At 37.2% G+C, this 15,992-nt stretch overlaps 1 protein-coding gene across 3 annotated transcripts in view; it reads left to right on the top strand.

The window, feature by feature from the left end:
* The window catches only part of LOC139114160 (sulfhydryl oxidase 2-like), a 179,112-nt gene that overhangs the window by 26,561 nt on the left and 136,559 nt on the right, over positions 1 to 15,992 (top strand). For all 3 annotated transcript variants that reach the window (XM_070675725.1, XM_070675724.1, XM_070675723.1), the window contains 3 exons: positions 1,370 to 1,855; positions 2,161 to 2,290; positions 3,049 to 3,180. In XM_070675725.1, coding sequence (XP_070531826.1) covers positions 1,370 to 1,855; positions 2,161 to 2,290; positions 3,049 to 3,180 — 748 coding nt within the window. The remainder of the gene's footprint in view (positions 1 to 1,369; positions 1,856 to 2,160; positions 2,291 to 3,048; positions 3,181 to 15,992) is intronic.

Here is a 15,992-nt window from a genome sequence, read left to right as displayed (position 1 = left end):
TTCTGAAATAGAAGCCAAGCCCTGACTCTGCAACAATGTCCGTGCATTTGTGAATTTACGTTGACCGTACCTTTCTTTAGTTTCGCTAGTAATGGCTCAGTGTTGTCTGGAGAAGACAAAAATCGTATGACACTAGCCAACTGGCTGGCATTATGTGACTTGATCAAACTTTATCTTGATTGGGAAAATGAACTTAACAGAAGCTGCATCTTGGTTTCTGACTTGTTCTAAAAGGACTTTAAAAAAATTCCTAATAGAGAAACCGTGACTTCAACTAGGCATTTTATGGTATGTGTCTGGTGAATATTTCAAACATATATGCAGTACAATTTATGTTGGTCTATGATATACTGATATGAAAGTTAGATATTGTGAGGCGGGCTGCGTTAGATGTTATGGTTTGGTGTGGATGGTAACATTCTGGAGGGGGTTCATCTTTCTTAGGAAAATTGTTGGTTTTCATGTTTATTTTATCGCACAGCACAGAGGGGGGAATTTTGTTTTCAAAAACGTCCATCCAGCCAAAGAGCTTTGTTTCAAAGTACATATGATATCCCAGGAAGTGAAAGTGACTCTCGACATGTTTTTGTCGTCTGAAGGGTAGTTGTATAAGTATTTATGGATCAGTCATGCTTCTTCATGTGTTTTTGTCATTTTTGTTGGTCTGTACAATGTACACACCAGTGTAGTGTGTGGGAGAAATACTTTATGTTTGCGTGTTAAAAATTAAAGTGTGTCCCTGTGTTTTAATATACAGTATGTGTATGTGTGAATGGAAGTACCGGTAGTGACGTCCGTGAAACTAAAATACTCTGCACCATATGTGTTCAGACAGCAGTCCATAGAAACAGATGGTGTATCTCTGAATGTATCACCCATCCACTAAAGTTTGTATAATCCGTCTTTCTAATTTCAGTTTGGTGAGACAGTGGACAGTAATCAGATCAACTGTCTCACCAAAAATTCATGAAACCATATTGTTGTAATTTTCCATTTGGTTCTGTAGAAAGTAGACTCTTTCATCTTGGTGTAAGGGTAAAATGCGCCTCAGATATTCAGACTTTCTCACTTTTACAATTCTTCTCATCTACCACTTGTGGGGGCTCACTTTGAAGCTCTTGGAGTAAGAAAAGTTTTTAGCATTTAAATTTCATTTTTCCTCATTGAATTAACATGGGATGGCAGCCATTTTAAATTTCAAAATCGGTAATAGTTAGGCAATTTGTTTCTCTTGCGCTAAATATTGCATAGTGACCGCTGTTTTTTTTTGTGAATTTGTTAGAGAATGGTTGAAAGTTTCATCGAGGAAAGTCTGAGCATACCTTAAGTGTTTAATCTCTTAAACTGATGTGTTTCACTTCGCCTGCAGAGAAGCACAAGCTACAAGAGAAAATTATCGTCAAGCTATACTTGGCCTAGGGTCAAGAGGAGGGTCTGAGCAGAGAGTGGTTGCTGAAGACAAGTTTGAGATTGTGAAACACAACATGGAGGACACAAAAGGTGCAGTGGTTGGAGGAGAGAGATCTCAAGCAGACAAGCCTGTCAACGGTGATCATGCAGAGCAGAAGATACTGAACGGTGAACAGGAAGGGTTGCATCAGAACAGAGTTGATGGTGGTCAGCCACAGATGAAGCAACAGCTACAACGTGATAATGATCAGCCACAAGGTGACCTTGACGGACAGAAAGAGAAAGGAGTACAGGAGGAGAAACAAGATAATGGAAAAGAGCAAGGAGACCAACAAAAGAGAAAGCTGTCACCTGTGGAACAGATACTACAACAACAAAAACACATTGAGTCCAGGGACCAAGATCCGGTGGAGATTCAGACTGAAAGAAAGCACATCTTCAGAAAGTAAGTACAAAGGTATTTTTCTGAAAAGACAATCTCTCAGGAATATGAGTAAAATATAACAAGTTTGAAAATCAGTCATATCGTGAGACGAGGGATCAAAATTTTCAGGGTTTCATTTTATAAAGGTGACAAAAAATTACTTTTGCACTCAAAGAGTTAGCAGAAAGCATATCTGCCATCAAGGTGGGAAGATCTATATGGGAAAATAGTCTACTAAAATAAGTGAATGGCTGGTTGATTTTTCTGGGTTCAGCGTAAAATTAACATACTTTAGATCTGTGATCTGTTTCTCTCTCTTTTCATAGTGTTCCGGTGTACATGCAAGACTTGGAAAGTACGCTGCATTACTCTCTGAGACATGAAATTGCTTTGCATAATGTCATCAAGGGTAATACACTGACAGCTCTGAAAAAATACGTGGCTGTATTGTCAAAGGTGAGGTTCTTTGAAATCTGATACCAACAAACGTACATTTCAGGTCTCATCTTGTATATTTCCATAGCGTAAATCAGCCTGAATGTTTTTATAAGTTCAAAGGGATTGTTTATCATAATAAATCATTAAAATCAGAGGATTGAATATAATTGTCCATCGCGATGAATTTGTGAATTCTGGTTTAAGTTCATCTTTCTTCCGTATTCCCTGATGCAACTTTATGTCTACTGAAACATTCCTACTTTGTTTTTATAGGAAAACACGATGCAAAGCGTAGCCAAAGATTAAAGCCAAAACAAAAACACTTTTCTAATGAGCAAATATGCATTTACTCTTTATCATATCAAGTGGTACAATGGTTCTACAGGGTAATGAATGATTCAACAATAAAATCATGGAATAACACAAACATATGTACATGGGTGTTAGGAACAACACTTTTACACAAAATAAATTTTTGCTTTTTTATCAAGCCTAACAAAATGAAACATGTTTTGGCCTAAATACTTCTTCAATTGTTTTCATTTAGTTAGAAGTTATGTTTATTTCCTGATGCTGTGGTAATTACATTGACATCTGTCATGGTAAACATGACAAAATATACAATATCTGTTGCCAAGGAGACCAATATTTCCAGCTTCCAATTTTTTTAGCCTTCCGTTCCATGAAAACATTAGTGCAATACTGCTGATTCGCAGTATCACCCAGTTAAAACAGTCACAAGGAAATATCTCAGATTTTTCCTCCATTTTGTTCAGTTCTTTCCCGGCAGAATGCAGGTTACAAGTTACTTAAAACAGCTTCACTATTGGCTAGAAGACAACAGTGACGAAGAGATAACATCTGAAGACTGGCTGGATTTTGTCAATGAAAAGTACGACCCTGAAAAGGTGGAACAAATGTTTTATTTTTTTTCTTTCCTTAATTATTTTGCAAAGTTTCATGAAACCAGTTTAATTTTTTTCTTGCCATATAGATTTCTAAACTGAAAGAAAAAGTCTGTTACGCAAAAATAAGAACGGTTGGGATCATCCTGTCTATGTCTGTTTATATGTGTCTGTTGCTGTGCACGCTATATCCCAACATCCCTGGTGCATATCCAAAATTTGCAAATGGCAGCTGTGCAGAAACCAGTCTTGCAGGGATTGGAAAGCAGCAAAGCTGGTGTACTACATGTATGAACATGAATCAAATGTTGAATTTGCATCACATTTGCTTGACATCCATCGCCAATTTCTGGGATTTTGTATTGAGAGTATTTTAATATCCCTCTTGACTACCTTGACTGCTGGAAAATTCTGATGAGATCCTATACATATTCACAGTATGTTTTGTCCAACAATTTTACAACATTGTGGTAGTCAAGAGATTATGTATAGGATAAAGCCCGAGTACGAGGGCTCTTCTGGTATATAAAGTCCAACCCAACGATAAAATGTCGAGGCCGCAGGCCGAGACATTTCATCGTAGGGTTGAACTTTATATACCAGAAGAGCCCGAGTACGTGGGTTTTATCCGACTTAAAAACTATCGCCCCTGACTGATATATTTCGTTTTCAATGTGTTTACGTCAACCGTCCCCTTTGTCAATGTAACATGTTTAGGATATGAATTAAAACTTTTATTTGTGAAATAGCCTTCCATGTAATGGAACATCCTATAAATGCCCTAGGGCACATTATATAAATGCCCTAGGGCACAGCAGATTTTGTGTTGCAGCTGGTTTCCGCTGTGTTACCAAATTTGAATATTAAAACGTACCAGATGTCTACAGAATATGACATGTTCACTTTTGATTGGACAGTACTTTACTACGGCGCTGTCATTCGTTTCTGGAATTTGGTGACCAAGGCTTTAAGAGTAGATAAAACACCCTGAATTGAGCACTCTGATTGGTCAATCAACAGTAGATAGTTTTTAAGGACGAATACAAGTCCACAGGATAATACCTTGCAATGTCATAACAACCTTGTGTACAGCATGCATGACAGCTAGGAACAGACGTTCATGAGTAAATCCCACTGAAAGCATTATTCATTTCAAATGTGATACACCTAGGTCAGAGTAAGGGAATTCTTTGTTTTGTGTCCTCATGCCCACTTAGGTTTTTCTGGAAATACTGGAACTTTTGAGAATTTTTCGTTGTTGAGGATATTGTCACAAAACCAACATTCCAACGTACTTCCTTACAGCTGTCATTAGCTCCTCTGTCAGCGACACTGAGCTTATCTAATATGTGAATATGTGTTGTCCATCGTCTGTCAACTGTTTTCATTCAAGCTTCTTCAAAGAACGGCCAGTCTAATTTCATTAATATACTTTAAGGGCTGGTCCCACAGCTTTAATATTTGGTATGCAGGTCTCTAGGGTTGACCCTATTTAGATATTGTTCAAATTGTGAGGACAGATGCAAATTTATATTTTTGTGGCAAGTTTTGTCATTTTTGGTCAAAGAATCTATAAAAATCTTCAAAACTGATCATCAGATAGCTTTTATATTTGAGGCGTAGGTCCCTAGGGACGACCTAATTGAGATTTGTTCAAGCTTTGCAGAAATATGCAAATTGGTATTTTTAAGGCAATTTTGCCATTTTTGGTCAATAATTTTTTTCACTGAAATCGCTTGAGCCTTGATATTTGGTGTACAGGTTCCTAGGGATGATCAAAATGCAATATATTCATATTATGATGAAATCTACAATTCTGATTTTTGGGTCAATTTTTGCCATTTTTGGTCAATTTTTTGTACTCAAAAACTGCTTGTCTGATAGCTTTCATATTTGTATGCAGGTTCCAAGGCATTATGTTAACCCTTAAGACGCCATAGACTTTCATGCAATATAGCCTCCCATGCCAAGAACTTTTTGAACCAATAAACTTGACATGTTACACTTCTTTTAGACAGGTACAGTGTGTTTCCTGTGATTGGAAGCCCAGCCAAACCACTATGAATTTCAAAGATCAGGAAATGGAGAAGCTTCGAGAAGTCTTTCCATGTTTGGTTTAGCAAATGGGGGGTGGGAAAATGGGCTTAAAATGCACATTTTTGGTTCAAAATGTATTGAAAATGAATAAAAGACTCTAAAAATAGATCTTATAGTCCAAAACCTGCAAACTTTTACACATTTTAAATCTCATGAAAAGACACATATTTTGGTGAAAATTATAAGCAGCGGAACTTATCAAATGTAAATAATAAACAAACAAACAATTGTTGATATTTGTCAATAATACAAAATACCACATACCCTTCTACAGCTACACAAAAGCATATAACAAGTGAAATACAGCTCAAGACAATTTAATCAGCAACATGATTGAATTTCGTAAACAACATCTTTTATTCATTTGTCGTTTATTTATTTATTTGTTTGTTTGTTTGTTTGTTTGTGTATTTCTTTCTGCATCGAAAGGTGAAACCATGTAACCAGGAAAAATCTTTGTTTTTATTTTTTTATTTGAATTCTGATTGCTATCAGATATAATTCAATTGTTGTTGTTCTGGAATGAATGTTGCCATTAAAGTTAGAGAGGATATGTTTGAAAGATTTTGGCATTGCAAGTAAACACAAACAACTAATTTGATTGATATCATGAACAAGCTGCCATCTTACAAGGCAATTCAAATCAGAGCCTGTATTCAGCTACGTTATTAGCTACCCTGTGATTGGCAAACAACGAAAAATTTCACCACAAAAACGCACTACCTGAACTTCTGAGAAAATAAATTCGATTCAAGAACTAAATAAAATAAGTTTGAGGTACAATAAGAACGACATTCGCCTCTGAACGCTTTCGATAACCGTACTGGCCCTGATGTTTGATCGCGACGTCTCCGTAAATCATGACAGTCAATGTGAACACATACGAAAGTTTGATCACGTATTTTGACGAGCACGCAACATAATTCGCCAGTAAATGAACAGAAACCAATAGATATGATATAAATAATTACATATCGGGTATATTTCGACAAAAGAATATGTTATAGACGTAGGAATATGACGCGAGATCAACAGTTCGGAACATGCCGTGTTGTACGTTTTGTACACACAAACCCGTGATCGGCGGCCATCTTGGCCGTCTCGATACACGGTGAAGAATGCCGCGATACCAAAGTTTACTTGACATAAACAGACCTGATCGCTCCAAAATCACATATTAAATTAAGATTTCGTGAAAATCCTTTCAAATTTCTTCATCATTAGTGTTTTCGGCCTAGAAAACCGAACTGACATACTCAAACTTGAGCTTTCAGAGAGGCTGGTCAATGCGATGCTCCGTGGTGACGCCATTCAAGCCGCTGTTCAACTTCAAAATCACGTTCGACCGATCAAAAAAAGTCTTCATTTTCTCAGAGATTATCCTCAAAAAATACCAAAATATGTCATTTCTATAAAGAAATGGCCAATAACTTGTCACAAAACGATCGTCTTTAGGATGTACAGAAGGAAAAAAGCGTTCAGAATGTCTCTCACTTCGGCGAAGTCGCAACCAGATCTGATTAGATATTCACAGTCCGATCGATCAACCATATTAGGAGTTGTTCATTTGCATAAAAAATTTACATACATTAGTATTCAGAACGTACTCCAGCCAATCACGCCACGGAATTCAAGCGTCAATCGAGCGATTTCCCGCCCTTTGTTATGAAAATCACGACCTTTTCCTTTCAAATGTAGATTAAGAGGTCAAAATCTCTGCTCGGGGATACCCTACAACATAAAAACATGAGATCACAAGCCAAACTTACTTCCTGGTTGAGAAGAAAAAATTTCACCGGTGCTTTTTTGAAATATTAAATTTTGATTTTGGCGCCTTCACTGTATTTCGACGACAGACGGACGACAAGGCGCGAATGATACATGCATATACACAGACGACAAGACGACGTTTTGTTGAGGGATCGTGTGTATAGACGTACTGACAATAGGCTAGTGTCCGGTTCTTCTCGTCATCGATCCTGTGATCGCAGAAAAATGCCAGGAATAATTATTCACGGAGTTTTAGCTGTTGGGATGAGCCATTACAAGGGTTCCCTAACTGTTGGGTCGGCGTATCGCCTCCTGAGAGAGAAATCCAACTCTCACGACTCGAATGCAGTCGCGATCGTTGAGAATGGGAGGGACGCCCATCAAATATATGGACACCTGAAGAGAGATGCTGCGCGAGTACTCGCAAGAGCAATCGACGCAAATCTCTCTTCAAATGGTGTCTACTATTTGAAAATCAAGGGCGCCCCGTATTTCCATTCAAGACGATACGGCTGTGTTCAGTCGTGTAATGTTGGGTTTCTCTTGAAGGAAGCCGACGTCGACCGAGCCCGTGACATTGTTTGCCATCAAGGTTTCACCGTGACATCCGTACCTTGAACATGCGTCTGTGTACCAAACGGCCCTTTTCAGGGCCACACATCCTCCAAAAAGAGATATGCCGTTAATGACGTTCACAATCACATACCAACAATATGAATGTGTCTTTTTATAAAAGTTTTAATATTTTACATAATTGTTTTATCGCAACTCATCATTGACGTGTTTGGGAACCCTCAACCTTCATACCGAACAAAATTAACAACGTTCGCAAAACTAAACCCTCTTGTGTGAAGTCAATCGTATGACTTGAACCTTGAACTTTGCACCTTAAACTATTTGTAGGGTTTTTGTTGATATTTTGTTTCAACGCAATATGTCATCAGTTGAGTATTGGCAGTAGTTACTGGATGGATATTGGGTGAACGGTACGTGTGAAACTTCTGACCAGAGGTTTGCAAAATATAAGTTGATATGACCTTTCAACTTTGTACGCTGCTAAACCACAACGGTTATGTTCACAGGACAACAACATATCCAGGGTTTATATAAGTCGGTTTCGTGGATTATAAGGTAAGGTATATGCTGTATGTATATGAAGGTGGGGCACTGTGAGTAGGGATTATAAGAGGAAGGGATTGTGAACAGATAGTGCAGCAATGTGCCTTCTGAAATGGAAAAATTGTGATCTGAAAATTTGTGACAATGAGCAATAGCAGCGTTCTCAAAACAGAGGGACTGTGTTGAAACACAAACTTTCCATAGCTTTTTTTCATTTAGTAGAACATCAAGACAGCCGTTTAACATACATTTTTTACTTTTCTCAATTCATGAATATTCACCTCCTTAGAGCAGGCATTATACTGTAATACAGGACTCAACTCACCCTGACATATTACATTCATTCAAGATATAACCACCATAGTTTAGAAGAAATGCTTTTTCAACTTTTATTTCTATTATTAAATGATGGGAAAAAATATAATGAACACATACAAATTTACACAGTAAGTTTGTTTAAAATGATTTTGCTTGTAATACTTTTCATTGGGCATTATTTTTTGTAAAGAAACTGTAATATCAAAATATTCAAGTGATTGGAACTGGGTAGATATCCTCTAATTGTTTCAAGCATAACACAAATGGTCAAATATTGGTTAAAAATAAGTAAGAAAGCAGATACAACACCGACTCGTGAGGCTTATGATCTCGGTTGTCAACTGGACAATGCACATACAGATAATTGGGTGTCAGGAATTAAACAATCGTTGCTGCTCGTAAATATTGGAGATGCCATGAATGTAAACACTGATTCCACACTAAAACATTCTTTTTCAGTAAAGGCGTGTCTTTCCGTGATGGGGACAAATAGTTTCGACCAAACATATTTATTTTCTGGGGTTTTTTATTTACATTTCCCCCCATATCAGAACAAACAACATTTTCCCACTATCATAAGTTGTTTTTTCGGTGAAAAAGTTTGTAAACTGCCCTAAATCATAGCATTTCTACCTGTCTTTTCCTCTTAATGTCTATTATTGAATAACAAATTGGTAAACTTTCATGTAATTGCTAGTTGTTTTTAGTATCATTTAGATTCTTACAAGGCTGGGTTTGTTATCAGGAATTTAGGGCCGGTCCCTGTTCTCTAGATGTACGTTTTGACTTTATGTGTTGTCTTCAAATTGACCGTCAGATACGTGGACATTTGTGATACTGATCTGGAAAAATATATAAACACATTTTTTCATGGTAATCACGCAAAGTTACTTTGACTATATCATATATCTTCAAAATTGAATCACCGTCAATGTATCTGAAATACCTTGCAAGATGACCTTAGTCAATCACGTTGAATACGCATTCGTCAATTTGCTTGCATCAGATACGTTAACTTTCTAATCGCTGTATTTAAATCATGAGACTATACAAACAAGTATTTTATTGATCATCGTGTTACATGAATCTCACTTATTCACATCGACTGTGAAATCTTAAAAATATACATAACAATTAGTATTGAACGTTAAATAAGACTTTTGGGTGTCAGATACGTTTGCATCAGATACGTGACCTCGATTACTATAGCCCCGAAAAAATCAATATATTGACGCACTCAAACAATGACGCTGCTTTTTGCACTCTGACCTTTGAACAATCTATCTATTGATATGCTAATAGACTGATTGCCAGGCGTCGTTTGAGTCGAGGGCGCTCTCTGTCATCATATTCCAGGATAATTGCGTCGAATTCGGAAGTAAGTACAATCTTGTTGCATTGCACAAATTTATAAGAATGCAATGAGAGATATAACATCAAGTTCTTTGAAAAGAGTGATACTTTATGTATTTTGCGGTCACTCTTCAATATGCAGAGCAAAATATCACGTACGTAATATTTAACGTATCTGACAGAAACATGCAGATATCACGCGTTATTGTCTTATTTCCCTTCTGTACTACGTGCATTTAACAGACATATTTGTGAAATCAAATCGTAATTTTTGACGTAATTTCTATTAAATGTTTGATTTATTGACGTAATTTCAAAAAAGCAACTTACAAAAGATGTATATTGCTCAACATTTGACGGACAATTTAGTTAACGTATCTGACATGTTTTTGTATAGATCTGACTTCTCCTTAAATTAGCCTTTAGCTTGAAAATTAAACATGCGTGACAGTGACGTGTAAATATTAGGCGACCATTTAGAGTACTTCTTCATCTTTATTTTTGTAGAGATGGGTAAAACACGACCAGATTACCGCGAGAGTATAGAGAGAGAAAGAAAAAAAAACGACCCTGAATACTTGGCTAGAGAAAGGGAACGTTCAAAACGTTATCGGATACCAATAAAAGATCTGTCCAAAAAGAAACAAGCCAGTATTAGAGAACGAAATAAACAATATAGTAAAAAGTATAGACATATAAACAAAAAAATCCTACTGAGGCTAAGAGAAAAACAGAGAGAAGTAACAATTTCTGAACCAGTACCTCTGCCGAGCATTTCCAGTAACACATTGGAGTCTTGTAGTCCACTGAGTTCCCGCAGTTCACGAAGTAATCCATCACCGTTCTAATAAAATGTCCTTTCCACAAAAGAAGAGAAACGCAAAAGCAGCCAGTGCACTACAAAAATCCAGGAAAGAAGCACAATACCTGAAGAAAAGGATAGAGATTCTGACAAGAGAGAAAAGAAAGTTGGCGAAGAGATGCCAGCGGTTTAAAAGTAAGCAAAAACACACAGTCACTGCTGCTAGTACGTGCATCCTTGGATCAAGGCAGAGTGAAACGGCACAAACACCCAGAAAGAGAACAAGACAAGAATTACGTCAAGCAGGAGTGAGTCCTGGAAAGATGCCTAGGTCTGTTGTAAAGAAACTCACCATGGCAAATGCAATTCTTGATGAAATTAAAGAGTCAAAGAAACACAACAAATCGCAGAAAGTTCGAAATGTAATTCACCGCGTTGTTAGTGGAAAATAGTAAAACGCTCTCGTTGCATTTCCCTTCTACACCAGAGCACCGGTATTCCGAAATCAAGTATTATGAATACTAATACAAAAACAATACAGTTACAGAAAAGAGCACGACTAACTCTTGCTAGGGCGTGTTTAAAAAATCGGGTCGTCGATTTCATGAAACGAGATGATGTAAAGTATTTCCATGCCTGGAAAAAATGATGTTAAATCGTACGAAGGAGAAAAACACCAAACCCGCATTCTCAATGATTATCTCTGCAATGTGTACGAGAAATTCAAAGCTGAACACCCTGAAATAAAGATATCGCTGTCATTATTCTGCTCATTTAGGCCAAGATACGTGCTGCTGACATCCTGTATTTCGCGAAATACATGTCTCTGTATCAAACACCAAAATATGGCAATGATGCTTAAATGTCTACGCTCCATGGGTATCAACGTGTCAAATAATCCAGAAGTGGTATGTAGACAGGTGACAAATGATGGGATGGAAACTCTACTAGGTAATATAAGGAATGATGAAGTTGAATTTGATACATGGAAAAGAGTGGAATCCGATGGAAAGAAACGAATGAAAATTGTACGTGAGAAGAAAGTAGGGATGACTTCATAGCTTTGATGAAGAGCGCCTATGCAGAGTTTTTGAAGCACGTAGACCGAGTTAAGACACAATATGCTGCTTTGAGACGCCTGAAAGACACCCTTCCAAAAGGTCACATCATTCTGCAAATGGATTTTGCTGAGAACTTTACTTGTGGAAGCATGGATGAAGTGCAGAGTGCTTACTGGAATGCGACAAATGTCACACTTCACCCTGTTGTGGCCTACTACGGCACCGCTGACGACAATCTTGAGCATAAGAATTACATCTTTGTATCTCATGTAAACCATCATAATTCAATCGCCGTTGTCACAATCATCAAAATGCTCACGAAAGAATTGCGAGAAACATTTCCTGAAGCAAAGGTAATCCATTACTGGACAGACAGCCCTTCATCCCAATATCGCAACCGGTTCGTGATCGACACAGTTGTTCATCACTACGAGAGGCATGGGTTCCATGCTCGTTGGAATTACTTTGAAAGTGGACACGGGAAAGGTCCATGTGATGGACTTGGTGGCTCTGCCAAGCGACAAGCAGCTGATGCTATTAAACAAGGAAAAACGACAATCCAGGATGCCAGCGATTTCTTTGCGTGGGCTTCAAGAAATGAAAAATCGATACATTATCGATTTTATTCAGAGCCCGAATACAAAGCAACATCCGAAGAGCTAGAGATGTGTACTTTTAAAACTATACCCGGTACCATGAAAATACACGCGGTTTATCCATCCAAAGGTCAACTTTACACCAGAGACGTTTCTTGTTACTGTCAAAGATGTCTCGTTGGTGATTTGTGTGAAGGATGGACCAGGAGTAACAAGAAAAACGCTGCATCGCCCACAGAAAACCACTCATCATCTGCTACAGTTACATGTACAAGCCGCAGCCGTGAGGATGTCAATGTCATTGCCGCGGAAGGCGATTATGTTGCAGCCCTGTATGATTGTCAGTGGTACGTTGGTCAAGTAATTGAGTATGACGAGAATGACGACGATTATAACATAACATTCATGGAGCCAACGCATGGGAAAAATAAACACCCGACATACAAATGGCCAGCAAGAGCCGATGCCTTGTGGATTAAACCAAATGATATAATCTGCACCATAGATGAGCGAAACCAACAGGGAAAAGCAGGCGTCAATTTGTCCTTGCAGAAGAAGACTACGAAAAAATAATGGCTTTTGTTGCTGTTCGTGGCTCGGAATAAATCATGATACTAACTTAGACTGCATGACGTTGTGCATTTCTTAGATGTGTGTCCTTAGATACCACAGAATATATATATCTGAGCCAATGAAAAAAGCATTCTGACATAGTGTGTAGTCTGCATCAGATACGTTAAGTACATGTTTCCTGAAAATATTTACGATTTCGACACTTTTTCTAACATGAAATTGAATTGACGTTGAACTCAAGTTGCGTTATTAAAAATACAATTAAAAGTCGGTGTTTATAGGAGTTAAAAATGTGATTCCCACATCTACAGCAGAAATTCCAGCATGTGATGCGGAAGAACAATGATTTTTCGTTTTCGTGTTAGTTTGAGCTTCACATTTTAAAACCGTTTTCAAGGTTTAGAGGTTCTAGAGCGTGTTAAGTGTTTGAAATCAGTTTGTTCGTGTTAAACTCGTAGACTCAGTATAAAAGAACAGTGACATCGACTGGAAACAATAGTGCATCAGATACGTTAACAAACGACTACAATTAAATTATACGTTATTCTGCTTTTATCTGGCAGTTTTGATCAATGTTAAATATAAACCTATTTTGTACCTATGATAGAGATTGCATAAAGTAATGCTGCCACCTTCTTCTCGATGTCTTGATTTTACTATGATAATTGGAACACATTCGTTCTTTTCTGTGTGAAAAAATTACCCTGTCCGTCGGATTTCGTCGCAACACTTTCCCAATTTTCGACTTGACCTACATCGTTATACGATTGAAGTGAATCCCTCTAGGTGTTGCCTTTTTGTAACAAATGTATTCATTTATTTAATGTTCATTGCTTTTTAGGAGGTTAATCATCAAAGACTGTTAACGTATCTGATGCATATTTTTCTTCCTAGTATGAAACACGTTGTTCACGTAAAATTGGAAATGTGTTTGGGTCCCCTGAGACTATTTTTCATGACTTTAATTGATAAATGATACTTTAAAGCCAATAAAACGTTTTCAAAAACAACTTCAATTTTTAGGAATTTTATTTTACAATTATACTGTTTAGCGTGGAATCAGTGTCAAAGATAGAAAATGACAAACAGTTTAAAACTAATTTCAATGTAAAAGTTAAACAGCTATTTGAAAAATGTGCATTTGAATTGATTCATGATGATACCAGACAGGGCACCATAAAAATAAACTTCGCACATACAGAGAGTTGAAAAAAGATTTCTCTCTCGAAAGCTACCTTCATGTTATAAAAAACCCAGATCACAGATCAGCCCTGTCCAAGTTACGCATTAGTGCACACATACTACACATAGAAACAGGTAGATATAGAAACCTTGATGTCATAGACAGAGCATGCGCAATTTGCCAAAACAAACAAGTAGAAGATGAGATACATTTTCTTTTTCATTGCAAAGGATACACAGACATTAGACGTGATTTTTTCAGTAAACTAAACATTTGTAAAAACGCATTCAGAGGCACACAAGACCTTGTAAGCATCTTTTCAAGGACAGATAAAGCATCATTGTGTGAATTGGGAAAATACATACATACATGTTTTAAACTCAGACAAGACAAAATGAACAAGTCATCGTAGATGACACAGTCCCCACTTGTTAATGGGTACTTTGATTACAGGTCCTCAGAGAGGATAAAGTCCTCTTCATTAGGTCTGTGATAAAAATACTTTTGAATAAAATTGCTTGATACATGTCTGAGTTGTAGTTCAGGACATGAAAAAATAATAATAAAATGGCCACACAGTGGCCGTATTGGATCGTATCACAAAACAAATAAATGTACATATGTATGACATAGGTCAATGTCCTTGTAGCAAATTTGATTAAAATTGGTTGAGATATGCCTGAGCTGTGGCTTGTACATGAAAAAATCATAACAAAATGGCCGCACAGCAGCCATATTGGATTGTATCACAAAACAAATTAATGTACATATGTATGACATTGGTCAATCTCCTTGTACCAACTTTGAATAAATTCGCTTGATACATGTCTGAGTTATGGTTCTGGATATGAAAAAATGTAATAAAATGGCCACACGGCGGCCATATTGGATCGTATCACAAAACAAATCAATGTGCATGTGTATGACACAGGTCAATGTCCTTTTACCAAGTTTGAATAAATCAGTTGAGTTATGCCTGAGTTATGGCTCTGTACATGAAAAAATCGTAACAAAATGGCCGCACACACAGCGGCCATATTGGATCGTATCACAAAAAAAAATTGATGTGTATAGTTATGACATTGGTCAATGTCCTTGTACCAAGTTTGTAATAAAATCTGTTGAAACGTGCCTGAGTAATGGCTCTGTACATGAAAAAATCGTAACAAAATGGCCGCACGGCGGCCATATTGGATCGTATCACAAAAAAAATTGATGTGTATAGTTATGACATTGGTCAATGTCCTTGTACCAAGTTTGAATAAAATCTGTTGAAACATGCCTGAGTAATGGCTCTGTACATGAAAAAAATCGTAACAAAATGGCCGCACGGCGGCCATATTGGATCGTATCACAAAAAAACTTGACGTGCATATCTATGACATTGGTCAATGTCCTTGTACCAACTTTGAATAAAATCAGTTGAAACATGCCTGAGTTATGGCTCTGTACATGAAAAAATAGTAATAAATGGCCGCCTGGCAGCCATATTGGATCGTATCACAAAACGAATCGACGTGCATCTGTATGACATATGAAGTAATCCTTGTACAAAGTTTGAATGAAATCGCTTCAGGCATCTCTGAGATATCTGCGTGAACGGACGGACGCACGCACGCACGCACGCACGCACGCACGGACATGACCAAACCTATAAGTCCCCCGGACGGTGTCCGTGGGGACTAAAAAGACAAAGTAAACTATTTATGAACCTTAATATGTTGACCTCATGTATAGATATTTATATTTATATATATTATATATACTCTTTCATTGTTGTTTTTGCAAAACCTTTATTGTACTTTATGATCAAGATCCAAACTGGGATACGATTTCAATAAAGGCTTACTTTACTTTACTTTACTTAAACTTTACAAAACACAATTGAAATATGAAATATAGGGTATCAATAATCACTGTCATATGAGAGAATCAAGGCTGCA

Source organism: Ptychodera flava, chromosome 16 (assembly GCF_041260155.1).
Source record: "Ptychodera flava strain L36383 chromosome 16, AS_Pfla_20210202, whole genome shotgun sequence".
NCBI lineage: Eukaryota > Metazoa > Hemichordata > Enteropneusta > Ptychoderidae > Ptychodera > Ptychodera flava.
Note: the sequence above shows the minus strand (reverse complement) of the source record. Positions and strands in the feature narration are given on the sequence as shown.